Genomic DNA, 27,009 nt, shown 5'->3' with positions numbered 1-27,009 from the left:
CGAACCCTTCGCCGGAGCTAAAGCGGCGTACGGTACCTGCTGATGTACGGCTGTATCTGCCCCTCGGCCACGGGCATCATGGGTATGGACGCGGTCGTGGAGAGCCAGTAGGATTTGTCGTTGCGGCTGGCGTAGTAGCAGACCTCGTTGGGGGAGCAGTAGAGGAAGGGGATGGTACTGAAGCGAGGGAGGCACGACCCGGGCTGACCTGGAGACGAAGAGAGGAGATAGAGGAGGTGTTACACCGACGAATAAAGGACTGTAACAGCATTGTTATTAAAGTGTCTCCGTACCGAGGTCCTGGTTGTGAGCCTTCTCCTGTCCCTCCACGTACAGCAGACTGTATCCGTCCCACAGCTTGGCCATGCCCTGAGGACACATGGGGACCTGGGAGTCCTGGCTGTGCTTCACCAGAGTGTAGCCGATGCTGTAACTGCGACCGACGGATCCGGGATTGCCGGGACGACCGGCTTTACCGGGGAGACCTGAGGGAGGAGGAGGTAAAAAAACAAGAACAGAGAGAAAGTTTGACAGCTGCTGTTAGTGCTGGACTTTAACATTATAATAGTTTGTTTTTATTTATTTGTTTAGAGATAAGCTAATTTAAGATTTCAAGAACTACAGATGGAACACAGGGTTCCTTCACCTTCACCAATTTCAAGCACTTTTCAAGCGTTTTCAAGGTGCTTTTTCAAGTTTTTCCAGCAACTTACATCTGTGGTAAATAACATTTATATTTACAGATATATACTCAAAATTACTATTTCGCTTTGACACTTGAAATCAGATGTTATTGTGCTGTAAACAACCAATTATGTTTCATGACATCATTCCACAGAAGGGTGAAAAATGTAAGAAAAACAAGAAAGTTTCATGTTTCATGTGGCATCTTTCAAACCTTGAGAGTACAAGATTAAATTAAAGGGTTTATAAGGATTTCCAGCACCCGTACGAACCCTGAAAATAAGTTGTGGTATCAATAACGTATAAAAATGATCTTAAAGAAGTGTAAACAGTCTGTCTATGTTCAGATGATATGGCATAAATAATAAATGGCTTCAGAGACAAAGTGCTTGGAGATAAGCTTCATCTCTAACAGACAGACGGATGGATACTGACCTTGTTCTCCAGTGGGTCCAGGGAAACCAGGAGGTCCACCATCACCAACTGATCCGGGCAGACCAGCAGGTCCAGTCCTGCCAAGTTTACCTGTGGGACCGGGACGACCCTTGGGACCTGCAGCAGGAGAGTTTTCACACTTATTATTATGACTTTATCTACATATTGTGTCTGTTCATATCCGGGCGTGTGATTTTGTGTCTTCGTTTGTCGACGATGTGATGGTTTACTTCTTAAAATGTTTAGAATAGAAAGCTACAGCCAGAAGCTAGGTAGCTTAGCTTAGCATAAAGACTGAAATCGTTCAGATGTTATACCTCGTTCAGGAGCCAGGTTAGCCTTTTCTTCCTGTTTTGACATGCTAAGCTAACTGTGTTCTTGCCCTAGCCTCATATTCAATAAATGGAAATGAGAGTGGAAATCATTTTCTCATCTAGCTCTTGAGAAAAATGCAAAATAATATGAAGTAGTAGATTACACATCTTGACTGTTTCACTCCTCACCTGGACGTCCGGGCAATCCAGGCTGACCGGGCTCTCCGGAGAAACCGGGGCCTCCGTTCTCACCAGGATAGCCTGCGTCTCCGTACTGTCGCGGCAACGTTTGAGGCGCATAAGGCAGCACGGTTCCAGGGTAACCCTTAAGACCCTGAGGCCCTGGAGAGGACGGAGAAGATACAGGATGAGTTGTGAGCCGAACAAAGAGGAGAATATTGGTGGGAGAGTAAACTGTGAAGTCCTCCTACCTGGAGATCCCTTCTGTCCTTTGACTCCATAGTAACCAGGGTCACCGGTGAAACCCTTAAGACCGGGACCTCCGCTGTAGCCGGTCTCACCTCGTTCGCCTGAAAAGCAGAGATACAAAGTTTTACTTCATCAGTTTATCTTTCAGGAGAAACACAGAAATGTTTAGGTGTCATATTTTGGACTGAAGCCAGATAGGAGATCCGCTCCACCTTTGAAACCAGGACTGCCTGGGAGACCGAGGCCTCCGGGGCCTCCTGATTCTCCTTTTCTACCAGGGGAGCCGGGGAAGCCCGGGAGCCCAGCGTCACCTCTGTCTCCCTGGGATGTGCCTGGACCAGGCGGCCCAGGAGGACCTGGACGACCTTGAAAACCTGGAGGAGAGAGGAGAAGAGGTTAGAGGAGGTTAGAGAAGGTTAGAGGAGAGGAGAGGAGAGGAGAGGAACTTTGAGTTGAGAAAAGGAAAATAAGAAATGAAACGTAAGATAACTATTTTGAAAAAAGTATTTACCATACTCTCCATCCAGTCCAGGCAAGCCAGGGTCTCCTAATGGTCCAGGAATATCTGACCCCACAGTGGGACCGGGAGGTCCGGGCCGACCGGGGAACCCTGGGAGTCCAGGAGCACCTGACACAAACACAAAAACCAGCCGTCAGTTTCATTACATTCAATCAGCATTCCCACTTCCCTTGAAGTCTGCCTCACCTGAATCTCCTCTCTCTCCCTTTGCTCCGGGGTATCCTGGACCTCCTGGGTAGGAGACGCCTCGTTCTCCCTTCTGTCCTGGAATACCAGGGGCACCTGGGCGACCTCCGATGTTCACACCTGGATACAGACACAACAAAACCTTCAACATCTTCAACACCTGCCGCTGCTGCTTCTTATACTTCGACTTTAATTACTTACAGAAGCATAAAAACAAGTTAACAATAACAAAAAAAACACATCATGAGTCTCGGGTGTGTGTGATGAAGTCCTTGCCTGGGGTTCCAGAAAGACCTTTAGGTCCACCGAGGCCATTAAGTCCGTCCAAACCAGGGGATCCAGACAAGCCTGCAAAAACACAACACAGTAAGCGTCTTCCTGTTGAGTTCTGTTGTCTCATTTATAAACACAAATCTCTCTCTCTCTCTTACCTTTGGCTCCAGGACCTCCAGGACCTCCAGGACCTCCAGGAGACCCGTCTGCTCCTCTTCTTCCAGGGTAGCCGGACTGTCCCTTGGGCCCGGGGAAACCGGGAGAGCCTGCAGAGGTAAATGTGTTACTATGGCCGTGGCTTCCTCTGAATGTGAGAGCAGGTCATGTGAGGTCTCTCTCACCCATTATTCCAGGACGACCTCCTTCACCAGGAGCTCCCTTTGCTCCAGGGTAACCTGGACCTCCCGGAAAGCCGTTGTCACCAGGGCCGCCGTCATTGCCGCGACCACCTGAGGAGGAGATAAACACCTGGTGAATCGTGGGTTTTAACCTTCTACTCAGAGCTGCGGCGGGTCATTCGAGAGGAAACACAGTTTCTTTTTTTTACCAAAACCAAAGACGGTGAGTTTTACCTGGGTAGCCTGACTCTCCTGGTTGTCCTTTAGCTCCTGGAGCTCCGGGATAACCGAATGTATCTCCGGGTTGACCTGAGGAACAAAACATGTGAGTCAAAGGATGGATTTATGTTTTAAATCATTCATAAATAGATAAACCCTGAATGTTTACGCTCACCTTTACCACCAGGACGACCGTACTCTCCAGGGTTTCCAGGTAAACCAGGTCCGCCATCATCACCCTGAAAGACGCCATCAGAACTTGAATCTCATGGGCTGAACTTGCCGCACGTTTCTGATTTTTAAGTGTATGTGTGTTTTCTTACCCTCGGTCCAGACCTGCCGGGGAATCCCACGATTCCAGGTTCTCCCTTCGGTCCGGGGTAGCCCGGACCTCCCGGTCGCCCTGGGAACCCAGGATCTCCCCGCTGTCCTTTACTCTGCTCGGCGAAACCAGGAAGTCCGGGGAGACCCTGACGGCCGGGAAGGCCTGGAAGACCTTTGTCACCTGAAACGAATCATCAGAAAATGTCAGATTTGTAACTTGTGTCTCAGCTGTCCATCTTAAAAAACACAGGAAGCCTTGTTACCTCTGGGTCCGGGGAAACCAGGAAGGCCGCTGGTTCCGGGGGTTCCAGGTTCTCCTCGCTCAACATACTCTGCTCTAGCAGGGGGAGAGGGAAGGCCGGGGGGTCCGGGGTATCCTCTGTCACCTGCAGAGGGAAGAAATGTGACTCACACACTCGACTCAAGCTGTAAATCTGAACCGATTCTGAACTGCTGCGATCGCTCTACCTTTCAGTCCAGGGTATCCGGGGCCGCCGGGGAGTCCGTTTCTACCGGGCCCTCCACCATCTCCTTTCTTTCCAGGGAACCCTGGGCTTCCAGGGCGACCTGGTAGTCCAGGGAAGCCCATCAGTCCTGGGAAACCGATCTCACCTGTGGATGAACACAAGAAAATCATGTCTCTGTAAGAAGAAGAAGAAGGTGAACTGTGACAGGAAGCAGCAGCTCCAGCCTACCCTTCCGTCCTGGTATTCCTGGGATTCCCTCTCTAGTTCCCGGTCCGAGAGGTCCAGGGGGTCCCCTTGGGCCTGGTGTTCCAGGGAAGCCAGGCGTTCCTGGGGTTCCCTTCATTCCAGCGGGCCCTGGGAAACCTGGGTCTCCTCTGTCTCCCTTGCGTCCAGGGAAACCTGGAGGTGGATGGATGATGACGGGAGAGAGATTTTTAGCTGGACGCTAATAATCTGTATTTTACGTTACGTTTACCTTCTCTGAAAGCCAATAAATATAAACTTACCTTATTATAAATCAACTTACCTCCAACACAAAAACAAAATCAATTCATGAATTATTTCTAGTCTGAACACACAATTTGGCAAAAAAGCAACAAAATTAGACAACAATGTAAAAACACAACTTACATTGTTTTGGCTGCAATTGCACTTCGATTCAGTAAAGACTAAAAAACGCAACGATGTGGCTGATTTCAGACAGATTTAAAGTTTCCAAACGTTTGCTGGATCAAATCTGCGATCGTTTAAATATAAAGTGCAATTCCAGACTGAATCAGCGAGATTCAACAACCATCTGAAGGTTGTTGTTCGTCCTACGAGGCGCACGCTAACTGCTACTGTTCACACTCTTAAAAGCAGAACTCATTTTCAACACATCCACGCAGATAAACTGGACGTATCAGCCCAGCTTGTCGTTAATCTGGTATTAATTAAACGCAGGGGATGAGTTGAAAAAGTCTTTTTTAAGAGCGTATAAAAAGCCTCTATGGTTAAACAGCATTGAGCCGTCACACAAGCCTTCTGCAATTAAAAGAAATAAACGTACATCCAGTAAAGATTAGACTTCGAGGTGTGATTGAAGGTGTTAGTGCTGGCTGCAAAAAAAAAAACCAAACGAACAGTCAGGAGACATATTTTTCTCGATAGAGCTTCGTGTTTCTGAATCTCTCACAGATAAAAATGTCCATCTGAAGCCATCGTTCTGAGTTGTGTTTAGTTTAATCAGCGCGACTGAGTCCTTTAGTATGGAGGTGATGCATTCACTGCCATCACAAGTCATTTAAATATAAATATATACCTTTAAAAACTGATTTTTAACCGAGCATGCGTTGCAGTTGGAGTTGAAACAATTCGTCTTCTTAAAACCAGAACAAAAATCTGTTTATTTCCAGAGAAATGTATTGTCGTGTGTTTATGGAGCTGAACTTTTAGAGTATTTTAAAAAAGTATTCATCCAAATATTGAAAATGTGAATCTACATTTCCATTAAAAACTGGGAGGAGGCTGGTGTGAGACGATCAAAGGAACCATCAAGGAACCATCAAGAAACGAGAGACGAGATAACTGGTCTCATGCAAGTTATTTTAAAACCATTCGAAACTATTTGCTGGCATGAATTAAAGGTGTAGTTTGTAAAATGTGGCCACAGGGGGGCAGCAGATCACCAGACGTACTGACAACTGCTGCTATTTGCTGGCTGTCCTTGGCTGTAAGCTAGCTATCATTAGCTAATTAGCTCAACTGGGCTCAGCAGCCTCATAGTTGTTGTCTCTTCACATCCTGTTGATAATATAAGTTCATTTAAATATATTTTTTTCCTTAAGTTCTTTCTTCAATGATTCCCAAAGTGTGAGCCGTGCGTGTGGGCATCGAGAGGTCATTTGGAACAAAACAAATAAAAAGTTTCAACTTGTAATTTTGTAGCTAAGTTTAAAAAATTGCAATAAGGGAGATAAATGACGAAGTTTAGACCCACGTTCACATGGAATATTTTCTGTTCACGATATAAAACTAGTCTAAACTAAGTCTTGTATGTTGATAAGAGTTGTGGATAAAAGTTTGTGTGGCGCCTCAGAAGATTTTCTGATTTCAAATCGGGCCGCGTTGCCTCTTAAGTTCGGGAATGGCTGCCTTAGAATAAAACAAAAACTAAGAGGTTTTACTGTAAACAGAAGAAGAAGACTGTGACACCTCCCCGACTGAAAATTAACTAACTGATGGGTGGAGATGGACATTTTTTTATCTGGCGTTCAGATGAGAAAAGTAGAGCAGGCGAAACACTGCAGTTAAAGGTCTAATGCATGAAGAGCAGGAGGATGGAGGGATGGAGGGATGGATGGATGGATGGATGGATGAGGGGGAGAGAGTGTCTCACCTTGGCAGCCTACAGCGAATGACCCAACACCAAGAGAAAGGATGGAGGGATGAGAGGATGGATGGAGAGAATGGTGGTGGTGGTGTGTAGGAAGGAGGGAGGAAAAAAAAGAAAAGGAAGGAAACACGGGACAAAGAGGAATATAAAAACAGGAGAAGAAGACAAATTGTTTTGGGTGATGCAGAGTTTAAATAAACAACGAGAAACAAAAACTGTGGGTGTCTGATTCATAGATGAGGGATTGTGGAAGAGATACAGTGAGAGGAGGGAGGGAAGGAACCAACACTGGTAAACGTGAAGGAACGAGAAGAGAAAAGATCAAACTAGATAATGTATTTTGTTCTTTTACTATAAATCAAGCTACAAATACAGAACATGAGGTCTAAAATGCTACAAAATTAAACAGAAGTCTGGTTGGAAACAGGATCCTTCTCCTCACCTGGTGATCCGCTCAGTCCTCGATTGCCAGGAGATCCAGGTCGGCCGGGGATGCCACCGGTGGGTTCGCCTGGAGGTCCGGCAGCGCCGGGAATACCGGGAAGTCCGTCGACTCCACGCTCTCCCTTCAGTCCAGGAACACCGTAACGTCCGTCGGCACCTGACAGAGGAAGAAAGCGTGAGCATAAAAACTCGTCCCATCAGCTGCTGATGGAAATGCAGCGAATGTGAGTCTCTCTGTCTCAGAACCCACCAGGTAATCCAGGTCCTCCCGGTGTCCCGGGCTGGCCCTTGTCTCCAGGGCCTCCAGGTAAACCGTCCCGTCCTGGAGCTCCAGGTGTGGCTCCCAGCACCTCTCCAGGCTGACCCTTGGCTCCAGGACGCCCTGGAACACCATCCTTCCCCCTGGCTCCGTCAAAACCCTGTGCTGGACCACCTGGAAGTCCAGGGTCTCCTCTGGGTCCAGGGAAACCTGCACGGAGAGAGACGGTGATGACGTCACGGTCAGCTTCTGGTTAATGTCCAGCTGCAGAGAGAGGTCCTAGACCAATAGTCCCATAGTCCAGAAACAGGCCACCGTGCAGGTTTACCTTGTGGTCCAGGCTGGCCTCCGAAACCGGGGTCACCTCTCTCTCCTTTGGATCCGTCAAACCCTGGACGTCCAGAGCCTCCTGGGAAACCTGGCTGACCTTTAGGACCTAAAGATGAAGTAGATTAGTTAGTTTGGTCTAAAAAGCTCAAGACGACGTCCTCAAATGTTTCTTTTTTGGTCGACAACCCAAAGATTTCTCAGTTTACTGTCACAGAGGAGGAAAGACACCAGAAATTATTCACATTTAGGAAGCTGGAATCAAAAATATCTGACTTTTTCTCTTTTGAAATGACTCAAACTGATTAATCGATTATCAAAAACCATTTGTTGATGCAGCTCCAGCATCAGAAATGTTCACGTTATTGTTTCCAGTGACGCACAATGAAATTAACCCATTGTCTTCTTGATTTTTAACATTTTATTCCTCCATATACCAACAAAAATGCTTCTCCTTCCCTAAAAGAAACATAAAAAACAACAGCATTTGTCTTAACAGCTGAAAAACCTTGGAGACGTTGCATAAGAGGATTTTTTAAATCTTATTTAAGCAGAAAAAAAACATTGAAAGAAGAACGAAATATGAGACAAAAGTCAGAATTCAATTAGTGCAACCTGTCTAAAAAAACAAAAATCTGAGTCGTACCTGGTCGTCCGGGTACACCGGGCACACCGGGGTCTCCCTCCTCACCAGGTATGCTGCAAGGTAGCACTTGTCCTGGTAGCAGCAGTCACACACAGGTTAGCAATCACACTTTAAACACGTTATCAGACATTTACAGTGAAAGAAAACGTGAACACTGGCTCATTTTCAGTTCTCTCACTCAGGCCTGGACCAAAATACGACTGCAAACATCCATTTATCTACGGTCCAAAAGCTGGAAAACATATTTTATTGTCCCGTTTGAATTAATCTCACCTGTCACATAGATTGATGATATTAAAAACTAGTATTTGAGCCAGGTCTGAGTCAGTAAATACAAACAACAACAACAGCGATGTCTATCAAAGCCAGTTATTCTGAGCTACAAACACTAAAACACAGGCTTCATGTTTGATTGTCTGTCGCCTCCATTCACGCTTTCATTATGTTAATCTGAGTTCAATCATGTTGTAGGTTTGAATGTCGTTAGTAGCGAATTGATCCTGATGAATGAGGGGCAGTAATCAGAGGATGATGACGGTTATCAACTCAGTTTGTTGTTTCCTTCCCTCCCACATCCCTCACTGGTTAAAAAAGCGCTGAGCAGAAGGCAGGTGGGCTTGAAAAAAAACATGCGCCAGGTTTCAGCAGCTTTGATTGGAGGAAGAGGAGAGCGTCTGCTGCGAGATGACTGGACGATTCAAACTGTCAATCATCGACTGACTCGGCCAGAGTGGAGTCCCTGAGACGCAGGGATGGAGAGGCTTCCATCGGCTCCGTCGTGAACTGATGATTGACAGCGAGATGAACTTATAACGACTTATTGTCTACCAGCTTTTTCTTTTCCTCGATCACCAGAGACTTTTCTTCTGTGAGTCACACTGACCACGTGTTCACGCTGCAAACGACTGCTGTAGTTCAAGCGTGAAAAATACGATACGTTTGAATCGTAACGGATCATTTTTTATCGTGTTTCTTCACTTGAAATAGTCCAAAAACAACTAACATCTCAGACACTGTCATAACTTTGTTGTCTCTTCTGCTGATTTGATTTTCTTTCCACGCATGACAGTATTTTACTTTGCAAGTGCCGTTAAAGAACTTTGCCTTTAAAGTTTACAGGAACAAGAAGGTTTTTCACTCATAACTGCCTAAATATCTTTAATCTTTTAGATTAAACGCACTAAAAAAACTGTTTTCTTACGCGGCTTCCAACTACGATTAAAACACTATTATCTGTTGAAGAAGGAGTCGCACTAATACTGCACAAAAATATGTATATATTGATTTTCTTTTACTTTTTCTTGCTCTGTTTTGGACAAACATGATGTCAGTTACTTTCAGGCACCCATCAGAACGTTTGTTGGCTTGTTTATTACTTGCTTACTTAATGTCAGACATTTAATATCATAAAGAAATGCTTAAGATCTGAAACATCATCATTTTGCATGCAGTTTATTATTTCTACAGCTTTGATCCTTTGCTGCTTTTATCCTTTTATTACCTTCATCTGAGCCTTAATCAGCCTCAAAGTTTGAGTGTTTTTTGAGCGTTTAACTTGTATTAATGATTTACCTAACAATATTTTACTTATATACAGACACTCAAGTTTTTTAAAGATCTGAAACCAAGTTTTTAGGTGTGTTTGTTGTTTTTTTTAATCACACTACTGTTCGCTTACTAGCCAGAATGCAGTGACTTTTGCCAACCGAGTCGTTTGCATCGTGAACACATGAGAAGTCTCTAGCGTCACTTCCTGTCTTCCCTCGCCTCTAGTTTGTTATAACTTCCTGCTCTAATGTTTCCTTTTGCTTGAGGGATGTTTTTATGAATCCACCAGTTGGCTGAAAAATAAATAAAGCTACAGCTAAAACATCTGTTCCTCCCGTCCCGGGGCTCGTTCACTTTTTTCTTGGTGGATGAAAAAAGTTAGTTACCCACCCGTTCCCTCTCCGGCGTCATTAACCCCTCCACAGCTGTTTTCACCTGGACAGATACACATGCACAAGGACAGGTGAGAGAGGTGGAGGGATGGACGAGAGAGAGAGAGAGGAGAGAGAGAGAGAGAGAGAGAGAGAGAGGGTGGGGGGGTAAAAGATGGCAGCATACAAAGCCAGTCAGGGTCATTTGCATGCGCCAATAAAAGCAAATTAAATTTTCTCTTTGTCATCAAACAGATATCAGCAAAATCAGCAATCAAGTTCCATTCAATTAATTCAAGGCTCATTCAAGTTAAAGCAAAAGCACATTAAAAAAAATGTTCGCTTCAATGTCAAAGTGCTTAAAAAACAGGTTATTACGCGACATGAGGAGACAGAGAAGAGAGACGGAGAGACGGTTTTGTTTTTTGTCGTCTCTCCTCGTTTTTTTTTTTTCTCTCTCGGCTCATGTGAGCGACAATAACCTTCGTATTAAAGAGCAAAACATGAATCAGTTGTTTTAGCGTTTAGCGTCACGGTATGAGAGCACACATTCATACTGAGGATGAGAGGCCAGCTGCTGCTGCTGAGGAGGACCTTGTGTCATTTAGTCTCAGAGAAGAAGAACAAAGGAGGCAGCTGGTGTCATCTAGTTAATCTACTTATGACCCAGTGAAGATGTCAAAGACGAGCAAGAAATCGTGGATCATGTTCCTGCAGAGACTTTAATTTCCTACATTTTTGCCTAAATCAGTCTAAAGATTTCACTGTTTAGTCCGCTTAAAGATCCCATTTCGTATTTGCTTTAATAAGTTGTTAAATGATAGTTTAGGTATTTCTAGCGCACTAAAAATACTCTTATTCAACTCGACAGGAAGTTCTTAGAGGGCTATAGAGATACCACTTAATATTTTGCCAGCCGTATCCGATAAAGGTCATGCTTTAATGTTCAAACCTCTGTTCAGCCTCTGTCTGAACGTGCCTGTCTCTTTAACACCCCTCTCCTAAAAAAAAAGCCCAGTCTGCTCTGATTGGTCAGCTCTCACAGGCCTGAGCAAGCCCCGCCCACAGTGTTTTCCTCATCAGCTCTGCCATTGTTTTTCCAATCTTGGCGACTGTATAGATGTGACATCACATCGTTACGGAAGTCCTGACGGCTCGTTTAACCTGTCGTAATAACCTGCTGGAGAAGCTACCACTTATGTTAGCCTGTCAGAGAAGCTAAAACTGTTGTTAGCCTTTTGGACACGCTAACACCGATATTAGCCTGTTGGAGAAGCTTGTTAGCCAGTTGGAAGAGCTATTGCTATTGTTAGCCTTTTAGAGAAGCTAACACTGTTGTTAATACGGCTGTTGAGCACCTTAGACACAATCTGGGACCTTTAAAAGTACAACCACTTGTTTTTTTTTAACCACCGACCGATTCGTGAATGATAATCTCCGCCAAAATAAATTCTTCTCACTTCCTCTGAGACTAAACGAGCACAGTAGCCTTTTGCGCGATCAGCATAAAAAAAAAATCACATCATTGTGCGTCAATCAGTCAAACTAACAAAAGCAGTTTATGGATTATAGATTATTGGCTGCAGAAGAGGTGTATAAGCACATTAATGGAGACCATTAATCATGTAAGTTAACAGTTTGCTGCTGCAGCCGAGGCATGAAGGGCTGAAGGAAGCTGCAGAAAAAATCTAACGAGAGCCGCGTCGTCCCCTCCGGGTCCTGGAGACTCATCGAGGTGGATGGACCGGATGTCCCTGAGAAATGTCCTCGAAATGGTTTTAGGGTGTTAGGATGAGGTTGCTATGGTAACTAAAGTACGTGGAGGATGGGACTGATCGGATGATGGGATGGATGTGTGGTCAGGGGTTCGTCCTGTGAGGAAAATACGACACGACATCCACACACACACACACACACGCACTTTCTTTCTCACTTGTCAAACACACACACATCCACACACACACACACACACACACACACACACACGCCATCACTTACCTCTCGGTCCGGGTAAACCTGGTTGCCCTGGCAGCCCAGATATTCCGGGGTCTCCAGGCTCTCCGCGAAAGCCGGGCGTTCCGAGGTAGCCGACGCCGGGCTCGCCAGGGCCGCCGGGACGACCCTTAGCTCCCGGGTAACCTGGGAAACCTTTCTCTCCCACCGTGCCGTAGCCAGCGTCGCCCTGGAGAGGAAAGGAAAAGAAGAAATGTTGCTTAATTTGAAAATAAAATCCTTTTAGATACGAGAATACTGCGTCTCTCAGCACTCACGGGGGGTCCGGGGGATCCGGGGAAGCCGGGCAGGCCGTCTCTGCCGGGTTTTCCAGTTTCACCTGTAGGTCCTCTGGGTCCAGAAGATCCGAGCTCTCCTTTCTCCCCCAAACCCAGGTTGGGGTAGTAAGACGCCCCCTTCTCTCCTTTACGACCATAGAAACCCCTTTCACCAGCACGACCCTGCAGGAGGACAGAAAAGACAGAAAACCTTCACGCATACAGCCTCTCTTATGACACAGTGAATGATAAATAGCCAAAAGTGGGATGAAAGACTAAACGTCACTTACAGGAGGTCCCTGAACGCCACCGAAGCCCGGTAAACCCGGGTCACCAGCCTCACCCTTTCGTCCACCATAGCCGGGGACTCCGTTGCTTCCTGGATTTCCAGGTAACCCAGGTAACCCCGAGGAGCCTCCTCCGATGCAGTTACAGTCGCCAGGATCACCTGGAGGAAGGAGGGAAGGGGGCAACGAAGAAGGCAGGGAGAGGAGAGGAAGATGGATTCATAAAAGACTGGATTGAGAGCGTAGAAGAAGAAGATGTAAGCCTTGTTGGAGAAGCTAACGCCAATGTTAGCCTGTCAGAGAAGCTAGCACTGATGTCAGCCTGTTGAAAATAAATGTTTTTGTGTGTGTGTTTGATTGTGTGTGTACCTCTGCCGCCTTTGTATCCTGTGTTACCGGGCGCTCCTCGTGGTCCAGGCAAACCAGGGTCTCCGGGGATACTTGAGGGGTAACCTGTGTCCGAACCTGCAAACGCACACACACACACACACACAAACACACAAACACGTATTAAGTTCGATCAATTCGAGGTTGAAATATTAATATTAAATTACAAATCCTGAGATTTTTCAGATTTCACGCAGTTTGAACTTGAAGCTGAATTGCACTGATGTAAGGAGTCAAAATATGTTAAAGTCCCGTCTTGGAGGAACTTATTTCTTTTATACAACTTTTACAGCCAAATGTTTAAATATCGTCACGACCAGGAGTCACAGTGCAAGTGCAGCTCAGTGTCACAGTGTGAAATCAGGATTAGTCTGTCAGCATGTGATATGAAAGAAGTTTAGCTGCTGCTGCTGCTGCTGCTGCAAGATGACAGATGCTCATTTAAAAAATAAAAAAAGCATTACCTCGTTTATATTGTATGAAAATATAAAACAGAATACTCAGCATGAACCGATTCAGTGATTTTACATCGACTATAATGGCTCAGAGCTGCTCGCCACAAGCAGCATGCAGAGGCTGTTGCAGTTTGGCACCTGCACAAACAAAGGAAACAATGGGGAAGACGAGCCAAGGTCAAAGGTCGACTTACTACTGCACCTCCAAGTGTAATTACCTTAATGTGAACTTTATTCATTTGATCATAAATCAGAGGGTATAAACCTCTGTCTTGGTTCAAGGATGTCAAATCGTGAGTAAGTAAAAAGCTTTTGAGTTTTAGATTCTCAGCACCAAACTACTGAAGCCCGGAGAATATTTCACCTCTGTGACATAATTTAATTTGACATTCTTGATTTGAAATGGGATGTTTGTGTTTGGTACGGAAGCCCTGAGAGGTCAAAAACAAAGAAAGAATATAACTTTTGAGTTTTATTTATTTATGTTTAAACTTAAAAATGGTGAAAAAAAGAGTTTTGGCATCTAATTTTATTTATTTTTTGCCAGGATCTTTTTTTTAATTCTTATTTTTGAAATAAAACTTGAAATAAATCTGTGATGGATGGTGGAAAAAAAAGAGTTTTGGAAGCTGATTTTTTTTTTTATTTACTTTTTTTCTGGTCAATATCTTTTTTTAAAAAAAACTTTGTGAAAACAATGTTTTGACATATAATTATTATTATTTTTTATTATTATTATTTTTTTCAGCTGACAAATTATACAGAGCAAAACCTTTCCACACCTGTGGATCGACGGGTGTGTATCTTCACTTGCAAAGAGGAAAAAATTACATTTAAAAGAAAATTACAAGAATGACATTTATTTAAAAATGATAACCTGATGAGGGTCTGTGTACTGGAACATTACTTTACAAACTTTATTAAAACTTTCCTGGTTGCAAGTGAAGAAGAGTATGCAGGAGTTTTTTATTCTGAAATTGAGAAGTTATTTTTTTATTTCTCTTTTTTTTTAACTCACTTTGTCTCTCAGGGCTTCCATACCAAAAAACTTCTATCCCACAAGTATCAAGAATGAATAATACCTTCAATTATGTCCCAGAAATTAGATATTTTCTAATATATTCCCAACAATCTGAACATATTAGGTGTATAATGATCATCAGTGTTATTACTTTCTATGTTTTCCTTTGTTTTAATGCGTTCGTGCCGACAAAATAAATAAAAAATTCCCTGTTTGCAAGCAGCACTGCTGCCAAGCCTTATGTCCATGTAAAATCAGTGAATCATGTTCACAGCAGGCGACACCTTGTGGCCAAAGATGAGAAAAGCAGCCTTGGAGTAGAGAGAGTCTCCCATCCAAGTCTGAAGCCTGGAACAGCCTCCGTCTCTTCTCAGCTGTACTTACCACCGCGCCCTCCACACAGTGTAGCATGAAATCATTTTTAAAAAAGCGGTTCGGCAGCGAGATACTGCCTGCTGAAAGTTGTGTTTGCTGTTTTGAGTTTTCGCTTTTGCCGGGCTGAATATATTGCCATGGCGCTCATAGCAATATGGCCGCCTTTTAGGGTACCTGCCTTTGGGCCTGGTCCACTCAGGATGGATGACGCAGGGCCCCTCGACCAAGCCTTGGAGTTAAACAGTTAAATGAGTCAACCATGATGCTTTAAAGTCTGCTTGTAGCTTTTTAGCGATGAACTGGCTTTTTTTTGTCGCTGGTAAAAAAAAATACAAGATCCATTTTTTCTTATTGCGAATTCTGTGTGCAGCCCAGTTCCAAGACGATAAAAGATGCTGTATCCTCATTTTTAGCTCCGTTCACACAAGGGATCCAGCTTTTCTCAAGACAAATAGCTAACAGACAACATAAACAAGAGTTAAAGGGTAATTCTGGTATTTTTAAACTTGTAGATCCGTTAGTCTGGATCCAAATGGACCCTTTCAAAACAGCGAAGTGTTCTGAGAGGTAAAATTACTGTTTTTTTCAATGGAGTCTGGTGCCGATATAGCAGTTGTTTATGTTTAAACTCTTTAACCTGGTTTAAAAATGCCAGAATTACCCACTCAGCCTCTTATTGGCTGCAGTGATCCTTTACACCTTTATGGATTTCTAACTGAGCCACGTCAAACCCCTCATCACGACCACCTGTGAGGGAAAAGAGCTGTTGTCAGTCGAGCCTGTGTGAACGTACTAGTAGGGCCTTGAGGTCCAGGGTTGCCGGGGGGTCCGGGGAGTCCAGGGGAGCCGGGGGCGCCCTCTGTGCCGTAGCCAGGTATGCCTGGGTTACCTTTCTCTCCCTTCGGACCTTGGGTACCAGGGAAACCTGGCAATCCACCACCTGATATGTGGCAGGAGGACAGAGGAGATGATGGATTTGGAGTTAGACTTTTGCAGGACTTCTAGATTATTAAACCGCTTCGTCTCTAGACTGTTTGTGTCTGTATATATCACCTGAGCCAAAACCACCGATGCCTGGTTGGCCTGGTGCTCCTGGGAATCCTGTAGGTCCTTGGTCACCGCGGGGACCGGGCAGGCCATTTAGACCTGGGTCACCTGTAGGTCCTACAGCCAATCAGAGAAGAGACGGAGGTTGACAAATGATAAATCATAGTCAGCCTCTGATCGAACCGATCGGATTTTGGGTGCTTGTGTTACCTTGGACAGCAGTGCCATAATCACTGACGTAAGCTGGAGGTCCTGGTGATCCGGGGTCTCCCTGGTCTCCCTGTTAAGACACACACAAACAGTTTATATTTATCCTAGACTGGCACAAGAAAGACAGCGTATCACCTCAGTTTTAGCTAACGCCTCCCCGTATCTTTAAGGATAGATGAATTACTAGCTCATAAGGCTCTTAATGACTCGGGACCAGTTTACAAGTCCAGCTTGTCCAGTTTGCAAGCTATTAACTGTCTTACTTCCTTTGTTTTAGTCTTATCCTGTATATATTTTATCATTTTTGTGCCTTTGTTTACATATCTTATTTGCTAAGGTCTACGCTAATCAACCTTAGAGGAATAAGTTGAATTTTTTGGAAACGTTTTTGTGTATCAGACGATTAACACTACATCTCGCGTCTGTAGGGTAAATATAAAGTTAGCGCCATGAGTTGGTTAGCTTAACCTAGCAAGTATAAAGACTGGAAACAAGGAGAAACAGCTCATGTGGCTCGGTCCTAAGGTAAGAAACAAACATACAACAACAAGCAGCCCTAAAGCTCCTCGATAAACATCTCATATCGAATATGTATGAGTTAAAAACTATGGATGACTAGCTTGTCATTTAGCTTGCTAACTCCTGAAAACTATTCCCATTAACTAACCATATAAATATAACTGTTCCAGTCAAACTATTCCTTTAAACTGATTGTATTACACAAACATGGACATAAAACATTAAACATACTAGTTAAAGGCATCATTATAAATATAAGAATATCTTATTAAACAGTGGGGGCGACATTTTAAATCAGCCTTGGTAAACAAACACTGGCGCCACCTGCTGGTGAAACAGCGGTGTTGCAATATAAACGGTGCTCCTAATCCGTCATATACAGTGTTAATGCTGAGCAGGTTTCCAGCAGGGCCGCAACTAACAATTATTTTTATTGTCAAACAATGTGACGATTATTTTCTTGAATAATTATGTGGATGTTTGGTCTGTAAATGTCAGAAAATAGATATTCACAGCTTGATTTTTGCTGTTGATATGCACTATTTTCCCACAATGCAATGCACATTCAAGCTTCTTATGGCTGTATGCGTCAGGAGCACATTAAAAGACTGACATTAACTATTGTTTTTAATATTCCCAAAACAGTTTGCTTCATCTTCGTTAAGTTTGATCGACAAAGAATGCAATTTGATTGATGCCTGACGATTTCTTGCTTACTATGAATGTTAGTATATTAAATACTGTATGCAGTTAGTATGCAGTATGTAATTAGGACACAGCAAAACACTTGATTTGTGTGAAACTCTACGTCAGCAGTCATTTTACCTTGGGTCCTATGTATCCTGGTTGTCCGGCGAAACCTGGGTCGCCTCTGAATCCCTGTGACGGAAACAAAACTGGTTTAATTCACTGCACAGGTTTCCTCCTAATAATAAATGCTTCATTATTAGGAGCAAACTTTCACTTTTTGTGCATTTTACTCAAAATTCGTCAATGCTTCTACTTACGTAAACACTGAATGGAGGATTTCTGACTTATAATAGATTATTTTTGCGACAAGAGTCGGATGCTGATACTATAATAACTGTTTTTTATTAGTACCTCAGAATCAAATTAATTATAAAAGCCTACCGGTTGTCCTAGAACTCCAGGAGGCCCGTTAAAACCAGGAGGACCCTGTTTGGTGGAATCAAAGAAGACATCAACCACAGAGGAAGAAGGAAAGGAAAAGTGAGAGACATATTTGATTCCCAAGGAAGAACTACTTCGTCTTTAATGTATGAAATAACTTTAATACAGTCAGCTGTTAGCTCTTACTCTGGCCCCGGGGTATCCAGGGATGCCTTTCTCTCCATATTCACCACGATAGCCGAAAGGTCCCTGAAAACAAGTAAAGAAAATGACCTTAGTTGAGTTCTACAGCCAGAATTTTCTCTTATTGACCTTTTCACATGTTTGGTATGATATTCCCAAATCACAATCATCAGCATTTCTAATTATTTGATAGAAATGTCAATGAAAAGTATTTGTTCTGGAAAAAAAATACTTACGGGTCGACCAGGAGCGCCGGTGAATCCTCTGATTCCTTTTGGACCAGGTTCACCCTTTGAGAAAGACAGAGAGAAAACAAAGGTGAACTTCTGCAGCGTTTAGGATTTAGAAAATAAAATTCTGAGTAATATTTCGAGTATCCAGTGAAAAGATTGTGTGTGACACGTTCTTTGTATCTAAACTCACCTTTGAAAGTCCATGCAAACAGTAAAATCTCACTCAAAACAAACAAAAAAACAAGAAAAAGCTAGTTCAAGGGTGATTTTGAAACAGATTCTTAGTTCCCATTGAAGCCACAGAGCCGTTCAAACCCCCAGAGAGGATGCACTGTGTTGGGCTTGGAACGCTGAAGAATCCAGGGTGGATGATTCGGATTATTTTCATCTCGATGGTTAGCAACAACAGGGTTAGGGAAAGCTACCTCTGATGTTCACAGTGGGTTTTTTCCACCCTGAGAACTGACACAGAGCTAAACTAAACTGTAGTGGTCACAGACGAAAGGTAAGAAGACTGTAAAATTGTCACGTATCCAAGATTTGGAGTAACCTCAGCTATGTTAAGGGTTCAACACTTTCCATAAAGACAGTTCAACAAACTCTAAACTCTACAGTAGGTGTTTCAGTGACTCATGTCTGTATCTGGATCCATCTGAAGTGTCGACTCTTGAGAACAGTTGCAACAAACCTGCATTCCTTTGTCTCCTTTGGGAAAACCCACAAACTCCACAACGCCATTGATCATTGGCTGGCCGGGGTCGCCAGGCAAGCCCACGTCGCCCTGGATGCCGTAACCAAGGATAGAGAGAGCTGTTTACACTGGTCAGCGTGGCGACGGGGAGAAGGCGGCAAGACGAGGGCAGAGAGTTTTGGGGCGTTTATGGGGGACCGACCGGTGGATGAGGCCTCTGGAGGGGATGTTGTGCACAGAGTGAGCAGAGGAGTGAGGACATGTCGGAGGTGATGGTGAGAGGATGGTCATACCGTAGTATCAAGTTAGTTTCTTTAGATTTTAAACTTTTATCCAAGAATCTCCAGAGGCAGAGAGGATCTGATAAAAAGTCTTGACGGCTATTTAATGTTATATCTTCAAAAGCTCTAAACCGCATCTTTTGGCCTGAATTTCCTCAGATTGCATGTTGACAACTGAGTAACTCCATCTCCGGAGGAAGGTCACCAGATGTGGTTGTTTGTTGACCTTTAGTTAAAGGAGACATATGATGATTTTGTAATAGCTACTTTGGAACAATATTGACAAATTTAGATTATTGAGCAGCGCTTCACTTCTGCATAACAAACTCCACAGTGGCAGGAAAAAGATGCTGGACTGATGCTCAGTTGGACCAACCTCTCCTCCACCTCCTCCACGTCCTCCGACTCCTCACCTCTGCACCAACACGTCCTCCCCTCCACGGCTGTAAAGTTTGCTGCAATCACTGCTCCTCTTCCTCGTTAGCCGCCTGCTGCGTTATTCACCATCTTTTTACCACTTTTATGGCGAAACCCCACCACATCCATTTGTGTGTGTGTGTGTGTGTGTGTTGTGAAGACATCTTCTGCTCCTAGCCTTCCCTTGCCGTGTTACCTTATCTCCTTTGTAGATAGTGAGAGTTTGTTCGCTTCTTAGTGACCCGTCGCCGGGAGTACCACTGGGTCCGGGAAGACCCACGTCGCCCTGGAGTCCGAGATACATACAACACACCGTTAGCCAATCAGGAGGATTCGTGGAAGGGGGTGGAGGGAAAATAGGAAGAGGAAGGAGGTCAGAGAGGTAAAGAAGAGAAAGGGAAGGGGAAGTAATGGATGTATGGAGGGGCAAGGACGAAGAAGTAGAGAGCAGATAGGAAGATGGACTACATCACCAAAAGTATGTGGACACCTGGATATAACTCTCATATGACATTGCTTAACATCCAACACCGTTGACATAAAATAGCAGCTACAACAGCCTCCCCTTCCTCACTGTAGACTCAAAACTTAAGGAGACTTTTGAGGTTGGGGTTTGCGCTACTGCATACGTGAGTAACAGCTGTATTAAGGTTTTTCGTGGCTCCAAAAGGAGTTGCGAGAAATCTGATAAATTGCCTCAATTGGTTTCGTTGTTACTTGACTAATCCCAATTTTTTTTTTGTTTCTATTTGCGACCATGTCTCCTCATCCTTCTTTGCAAATTTTTCACTTTATATACTCCCACTTGGCCCGATTATACAGAGACACAACATTTAATTCTATTGTTACGCAGATGATACGCAACTATATCTTCCAGTAAAGCCTACCAAGACCACATACTTCCCCAGTCACAGAATCTCTGGGGAATATTTAACAATGGATTTCAGCAAACTTTCTTGAATTGAAATCAGATAAAACGGAGATCCTTATCATTGGTACCCAGTCCTCTCTTAGTTTCTTATCAAATAATGACTGTGAAAGACTTATATTTCATCGACAGGCCTTCCAATAAATGTGGTGTGACTGCATCGATTTTGATCCAAAACACTCCATCCTGTCTGACAATGTTATAGAGGAGTACACTTCTAAATCAGTGGACTATTAGGATATTATCATTATTTGTGTTTAATATCTATGGACACTATTCAGACACCTTTATCTCAAGTAGGACCCACATGTTTAGTCTCGCCTTTATGTCCTTTTTTATTCACGTTTACTCTTTTTATGTTTGCCTTTTTTATCTGCCGCCTTGCTTTTAAAGGTGAAGCACTTGACATCTGCTCATGGACCTCTGTTACGTACATATCTTTGTATTTGATTGCAGAAAAATGTATGTTTATGTACATATTCTGTCTATATAAAAATCAGCCCCCAAAAATCCAGTATCGGTCGGGAATTAGTCCAAAATATCCTTATATACTTTACGACTTCCTGTCAAACCCTGAGCTAAACATTCAACATTGCCTCAGATGGAACGTGATCAAAAGCATCCGCATGATCCGTCCACATACTTTGGGTCATGTAGTCTGCAAAGACAGATAGATTGTTAAATTGGAAATATATCTAATTAACAGATAGATAGATAGATAGATAGATAGATAGATAGATAGATAGATAGATAGAGGAGATTAAAATCCAAAAATAAATAAAATAAGTTATAAGTAAATGAACGCAACGAGGAAAACATGAGGAAGGATAAAGAAACAGAGTGAAAGGAGGAAGAAAGAGAGAAAATCAGGAGAAAGATCTCAGGAAAACTTCATCTTGACTTTCTTGTTGATCAATTTTATGAAATTTCGAGTCCTCGTTTTCCCCAACAGCTCAGAATCAAAAATGCCACGCAGGGGAAAATTTCATCCCACAGAAACGTCTCTCAACAGGCTCAACAGTAAATCCAGCTGTTCCCACATTCAGTACAACCCGGAATCTGTGTTGAGTTCAGTGTTTGATGGTTTGGTTGAGCATAACATGCATGCAGTGTGCGAGGACTGTTAGTACTCGTGTGTGATTGTTCAAAATGAGATGAGTGGGTGGGTGGATGGGGGGGTTGAGGAGTTTTAAAGAGCAGGCAAATGGACTATGAATCCCAGAGTTCACCACCAGATGCCCCAAAAACGTGATTAAGAGAAGATGTGGTGCAACGTGAGAAGTAGGAGCGAGTGATTCCAGCACCAGTTACAGTCCACAGGTCGTCCTCCAGAGTGACAGCTCAGACATTTGATGAGTTTGATCTCTTTTATTGCAGATATTTTCTTGATTTGAGAATATATATATATTTTTATATATATATTTTAAGCCACTGAATGCTCCACAGTCAGGTTGAGGTGAAACATGGTCTCATCAAGATCTAATTTTCTTTCAAATTTCAGAGAAAAACTCAAGTAAAATCTCTGAACTGTCATTCAGCAGGGAGGGAAACAAGTGAGTGATGCCGCTGGTCAACTCACAAAAAATAACTGAAGCAGATTTTGAATCAGTTTTTTTTAAAGGATAAGTTCGCTCAAAAATGAAAATTGAGTCTTAAAGTTCTCACCCTCATGCTGATGGAAAGTCGGGCGAAGTATCGTAGTCTCGTATTCACTGTAGCTGCTAATAGCATTAGCACACACCTGCCTAAACTGGCTGTTAGGGTGTGAAATAGTGTCTTTTCAAATCAATTTCAGATCTCAGGGCTAACGAAGACTTGTATTACATGGGATGAGCAGTATGGAGTCATTTTATGTTCTTTTTAATTTTTTAAAAAGTCTCCATCCACTTCAGGTGTTTAGGGGAGTGCTTCAACGCTTTTTTGTTGTGAAGCTCCAGAAATGTTTTGTGGACTATGAAACTTTACCTAACTTTCCATCAACATGAGGTCAAGAAGATACTGACTGATTTTCATTTTGAGTGAACTGTTCCTTTAAAAAAACAGATCAGGATTTGAAACTAAACACTGAATCCAGATGTGATTTTGAGTGAGTTTGTTTGTGACTCGACTCAGCGGCAGCTCAGATCATTTTGAAAGAACAAACCAGACTGAATCAAGTAGAGGGTTCATGTGATCTTTTTATCATACAGAGTGCAACAAACAGTTCAGTAGTCGTGTCAATGTGGGGATGGAGAGAGGAGGGTGGAGGGTGGAGAGGATGGAGGGACGGGTGGGGTTAAGGAGGGAAGGATGGAATGGATGGAGGGTAAATTAATGTTGGACGGAAGAAGAAGTGCAGGTTGCAGAGAAACCAGCACCGGTCAGATTTTAACATGCACGGTATTATGGCCAACCAATTCATTTTACAAGCATGCATACACACATAAATGCACACACAAACACACACCTAGGACCCAGCTAGAGCACTCTAAGCCTGCTGTTGTGTAGCTGATGTGTATGTGAAGAGAAAGTGTAAAAATCACAACTCCAAAGGTACAAGATTTAATGTAACGGTGTCCCACAGGGGTGGATACTTGGACCAGTTTATTTTTTGACCTTGCTAACGCTTCATCATTAGTTCACAGAATGAAAAAGAAATATTCTTTAGGAAACTTTAAGGCTATGTCGATGACCCCCATCGATTCGTCGACTATCATTTTGACCATGAAGTGACCATATTTAGACGAGAGGGTGGAGCCAGGGAGGATATCCTGACTAAGGACATGTGGTGAGAGCGCAAGGTAGCCACGTCCTATATCACAACCTTCTTCATCGTCTATTTTACTCTACCCTGTACCATAATTTACAAAATGAACATCATGCTGTGTTGAAGAAGACTTGAAACTAGAGACTGACACCATACAGTCATCAGGAAACTGTTTACTTAGGTAATAAATCAAGTGAGAAGTAGGGTCATTTTCTCATAAGCTTATATAGAATCTGACTTCTTTTTGCAACCAGATTAGAAAGAATCAGATCCCTTTTTTTACACTAACCAAGAGTTTCTGAAGAAAGTTTCTTCCACATCCTTTTAAAGATTTACTTTAATATCATTGTGTACTACGGTGATAAGTCGAGAGCATGTTAGCCAAACGTAGCTTAGCATAAAGACTGCAAGAAGGCATAAGTAGCTTGCTCGCAACAAATAGCTAATGAAAAGATGTTTAAAATAAATCAGAAACCGCCTAAAAATTCCATATTTTGAATCGAAAACATAATTTTCTTTCACTTCCCGATGCCTGATTTTATGTTACACAAAGCTAACGCACTCCTGAAAAGACAAAAAAACTAAATGATACAATTCATTAGACGAGTTCACCCAAGAGGATCAACAATCTTTAACGCCCCCAAATGTCAAAAGTTTATATCTAAAGTTTATTGTTGTGAGTTTTGACACTTTCTCTAGTCTCAAACTTGCACCTGAGCTGAAATCATGGAGGTAAATCATCCTCAGTCTCACTTTTATGTTTCATTACATCTGTATGTCATTGCTCAGGTGGGAATTAACACTGACTAGAAAATCAAATACTAACTGGACTATGATTCTTCTCTTTGTTTATGTGTTATGTTCGGATGTTTCATGTAGTTTTCCGAAACAACTGCACTCACTGCCAGAATCAACAAGCCATTAAATGTGTGTGATTTAATCTGTACGGACTCTATATGAGCTCTTCAGTCAACAAAGCGTACCTTGTCTCCTCTCTCGCCTCGATATCCGTCACTACGGGTCCCCTGAAAACAACAAGGGTTAACTCGGAGGAAGAAACATTTAAAATGTTAAAACTGAGACGACAACCTGTATAACCGCTGTTTACGGTCTTATAATATAATCATTACTGTACTCTGTTATTGTACTTACCATTGGCCCCGGGGGACCGGGAGGACCAGGCGGGCCCTAAAAGAGGGACGACAGAATCAGACCCGGCAACAAAATTACAAATAATATTCACAAATGCTTCAGATGTAATAAACTAAATCACAATATTCTTTGTACAATTATTACACTTTGCTTTTTTTAAATTGATTTTACTGCTTTGTTTTATCATCTTTAATTGTATTTTATCAAAATATTGCTTTATGGTAACTGTTGTTTTTTGTCATCTTAAAATCGTAACGAAAAATCCATTCTAACTTGTTTATATGAAAATAAAAATAAAATGCCTCGTGCCAAAAGACTTTTGGACACTCTGATCTTCCGTAAATTAAACGGGTTTTCTTGCATTTTCAACTCATTTACTGAGAAACATTTCCTCACTCCTTGAATGTGAAAATGAGATGTATTAAACATAAATAGTTGCTGGATATGGTGTCGTAGGAAGAGAAACAGATGAATTAGTTTACGTACGGGGAATCCTTCAGGGCCAATCTGACCAGGGAAACCAGGTAGACCATCAGGACCTCTGACACCCTGCAGAGAAAAAAATACATATATACATCTTAGTATTTCATACATCTGACAGTAAGTGTTTAACTAACTCTGCATTTAATCGTTCAGCTGTGTTATTTTATATGATATATGATTTGTTGTTGCACAGTAAGCAGATAAAAGTGAAAATCTTACAGGTGCACCGTCCCGTCCTGGTAAACCTGGTAAACTCTGAATGAGGGAAAAAGGGAAAAAATGATTAATTAACAATTCATCAAAAAAAGTTTTTCTAATAACAGAAAACTTGAAACTGTTTGAAAAAACATTATTCATTTCTGCCTCAAAGTACAGACGATATGCTGATGCAGGATTCAGACAAATGACAACAATGTTGTTAGCGTTCAGTTTTACTGTGGCTCCACCTGCTGGCCAAACTGCAGGACTGCACAGAGATAATGACTGCATGTAGCATATCAATGTGGCTGCAGCTCCACAATGACTTGACACAGCAGGACAGTGATGGAAAAATAAGAAGAGAAAAAATACTTTTTTGAGGCTCATCTAAATATGTTGACGCACGTTGTTCAAAATGTCTTAGGGTCTTGAAATCCTTAAAGGGTTTTATGCTTTGTGGTTCAAGAGTTTATCTCATTCAATCTGTCAGAAAGTATTTGATCTGAATCTGTGAGTGAGACGTTACCGTGAAGCTGTCATCAGAGATGTATCGAGGTTCTCCTTTCTGACCCTTCGGCCCGGTAGGCCCCTGTTGAGGAGGAGAGGATGCCATCAGTGACAATCAACTTTATATTCTCTACATCCAAACATCCTTAAAACATGTAGAGAATAAAAAGTTTGTCCTCACAGCGTATCCAGGTGCTCCAGGTCCACCTATCCCCCCGTACCCGGGATCTCCAGGATCTCCTCTGGTCCCGTTACAACCGTCATGTCCTGGTGGTCCTCTGTTGCCATCCTGACCGGGGTGACCCTGCAGAGAGGAGGAGAGTATAATCAATTTTTGTTGTCATAAAATACAAAACAATTCATGAGGTCATAAAGTCATTTATCTTGTGTTTTTACTTACAGGTACTCCGTCACGTCCTGAGAACCCCGGCACTCCCATCGGCCCCTGTGTCGGTAAATAACCCAGAGTGTTAATTATAATTATATAACCACATCATTTGAATTAAAGTTTGTACATTTAGCTTCGCTGTCAACTCGCCTTGTCTCCTTTGGGGCCAGATGGTCCTTTCAGTCCACCGTGGCCTTTCTCTCCTTTAGGTCCCGGATGCCCCACGCCACCACGAGGCCCCTCCGGTCCGGGCTGACCGACCTCACCCAGAGGTCCAGGACGACCCTGAAACAACAGAGGAGGGATTATAACTACTGTTTTACTCTCATTGTTGATTATTTTCTTGCTTGATCGATGAGTCGTTGGTTTATAAAGTGGAGGTGGAGGGTGAAGTTTACAGCAACATTTTCTTTTTGTGGTAAACTTTCCAAACCGTTATCCTCTCCGACTACTAGAGGCTGACCAACTAATCAGTTTGGCCGATTTATAGACGCAATAGGACGTTTTAATGAACCGTCGTTATCAACTGAACTCAGCTCTGATCTGCGCACCCATTAATGAGCGTTAAAGGGTTATTTCTTGGCATGAGTAACTCATTACACTGAAGATAAATGCTGCGGCCGATAGCTAAAAGTGCAATGGCTTTAACTGATCAATTAAGGGCCATGTGCATGTGATTTACCCCTGATAATATCAGCTGATCGATCGGCTATCTGCTCTTTTTTCCAGTTCAAAACTATCATTAATATATTGGCTGACTACAGACTGTTAGGTGATTCAAAGTGCAAATGCAGAGACTTCATTTCCCTCCTTTTGACCAACATCCTCACACACCCATCGCTGACTCAATGAGGAGGGGAAACACTTGCAAATAATCCCGGGGAAGCCATTTTGTCTTTGTGTTTTGGATTCGATTGGGTGTGTTTACACGAGACGGGAACA

At 43.0% G+C, this 27,009-nt stretch overlaps 1 protein-coding gene across 1 annotated transcript in view; it reads right to left on the bottom strand.

Annotated features, from left to right (window-relative positions):
- col4a6 (collagen, type IV, alpha 6) overlaps window positions 1–27,009 on the bottom strand; it is a 115,707-nt gene that overhangs the window by 1,103 nt on the left and 87,595 nt on the right. The window contains exons 4-48 of the mRNA XM_073475573.1: window positions 26,218–26,352; window positions 26,080–26,124; window positions 25,861–25,983; window positions 25,699–25,761; window positions 25,194–25,229; window positions 24,978–25,040; window positions 24,492–24,527; window positions 24,323–24,364; window positions 18,965–19,057; window positions 18,280–18,333; window positions 18,047–18,109; window positions 17,861–17,905; window positions 17,555–17,608; window positions 16,211–16,280; window positions 16,019–16,117; window positions 15,743–15,893; window positions 15,379–15,394; window positions 15,149–15,171; window positions 14,576–14,589; window positions 13,085–13,168; window positions 12,719–12,876; window positions 12,429–12,611; window positions 12,157–12,340; window positions 10,178–10,222; window positions 8,240–8,311; window positions 7,595–7,702; window positions 7,258–7,476; window positions 7,006–7,164; window positions 4,418–4,588; window positions 4,191–4,334; window positions 3,986–4,108; window positions 3,722–3,903; window positions 3,574–3,637; window positions 3,414–3,488; window positions 3,183–3,290; window positions 3,000–3,107; window positions 2,845–2,916; window positions 2,569–2,688; window positions 2,374–2,490; window positions 2,075–2,236; window positions 1,865–1,963; window positions 1,623–1,775; window positions 1,120–1,236; window positions 294–485; window positions 37–208 (exon numbers count right to left, since the gene is read on the bottom strand). Of these exons, the coding sequence (XP_073331674.1) occupies window positions 37–208; window positions 294–485; window positions 1,120–1,236; window positions 1,623–1,775; window positions 1,865–1,963; window positions 2,075–2,236; window positions 2,374–2,490; window positions 2,569–2,688; window positions 2,845–2,916; window positions 3,000–3,107; window positions 3,183–3,290; window positions 3,414–3,488; window positions 3,574–3,637; window positions 3,722–3,903; window positions 3,986–4,108; window positions 4,191–4,334; window positions 4,418–4,588; window positions 7,006–7,164; window positions 7,258–7,476; window positions 7,595–7,702; window positions 8,240–8,311; window positions 10,178–10,222; window positions 12,157–12,340; window positions 12,429–12,611; window positions 12,719–12,876; window positions 13,085–13,168; window positions 14,576–14,589; window positions 15,149–15,171; window positions 15,379–15,394; window positions 15,743–15,893; window positions 16,019–16,117; window positions 16,211–16,280; window positions 17,555–17,608; window positions 17,861–17,905; window positions 18,047–18,109; window positions 18,280–18,333; window positions 18,965–19,057; window positions 24,323–24,364; window positions 24,492–24,527; window positions 24,978–25,040; window positions 25,194–25,229; window positions 25,699–25,761; window positions 25,861–25,983; window positions 26,080–26,124; window positions 26,218–26,352 (4,616 nt within the window). The remainder of the gene's footprint in view (window positions 1–36; window positions 209–293; window positions 486–1,119; window positions 1,237–1,622; window positions 1,776–1,864; window positions 1,964–2,074; window positions 2,237–2,373; window positions 2,491–2,568; window positions 2,689–2,844; window positions 2,917–2,999; window positions 3,108–3,182; window positions 3,291–3,413; window positions 3,489–3,573; window positions 3,638–3,721; window positions 3,904–3,985; window positions 4,109–4,190; window positions 4,335–4,417; window positions 4,589–7,005; window positions 7,165–7,257; window positions 7,477–7,594; window positions 7,703–8,239; window positions 8,312–10,177; window positions 10,223–12,156; window positions 12,341–12,428; window positions 12,612–12,718; window positions 12,877–13,084; window positions 13,169–14,575; window positions 14,590–15,148; window positions 15,172–15,378; window positions 15,395–15,742; window positions 15,894–16,018; window positions 16,118–16,210; window positions 16,281–17,554; window positions 17,609–17,860; window positions 17,906–18,046; window positions 18,110–18,279; window positions 18,334–18,964; window positions 19,058–24,322; window positions 24,365–24,491; window positions 24,528–24,977; window positions 25,041–25,193; window positions 25,230–25,698; window positions 25,762–25,860; window positions 25,984–26,079; window positions 26,125–26,217; window positions 26,353–27,009) is intronic.

Source organism: Pagrus major, chromosome 10 (assembly GCF_040436345.1).
Source record: "Pagrus major chromosome 10, Pma_NU_1.0".
Lineage (NCBI taxonomy): Eukaryota > Metazoa > Chordata > Actinopteri > Spariformes > Sparidae > Pagrus > Pagrus major.
Note: the sequence above shows the minus strand (reverse complement) of the source record. Positions and strands in the feature narration are given on the sequence as shown.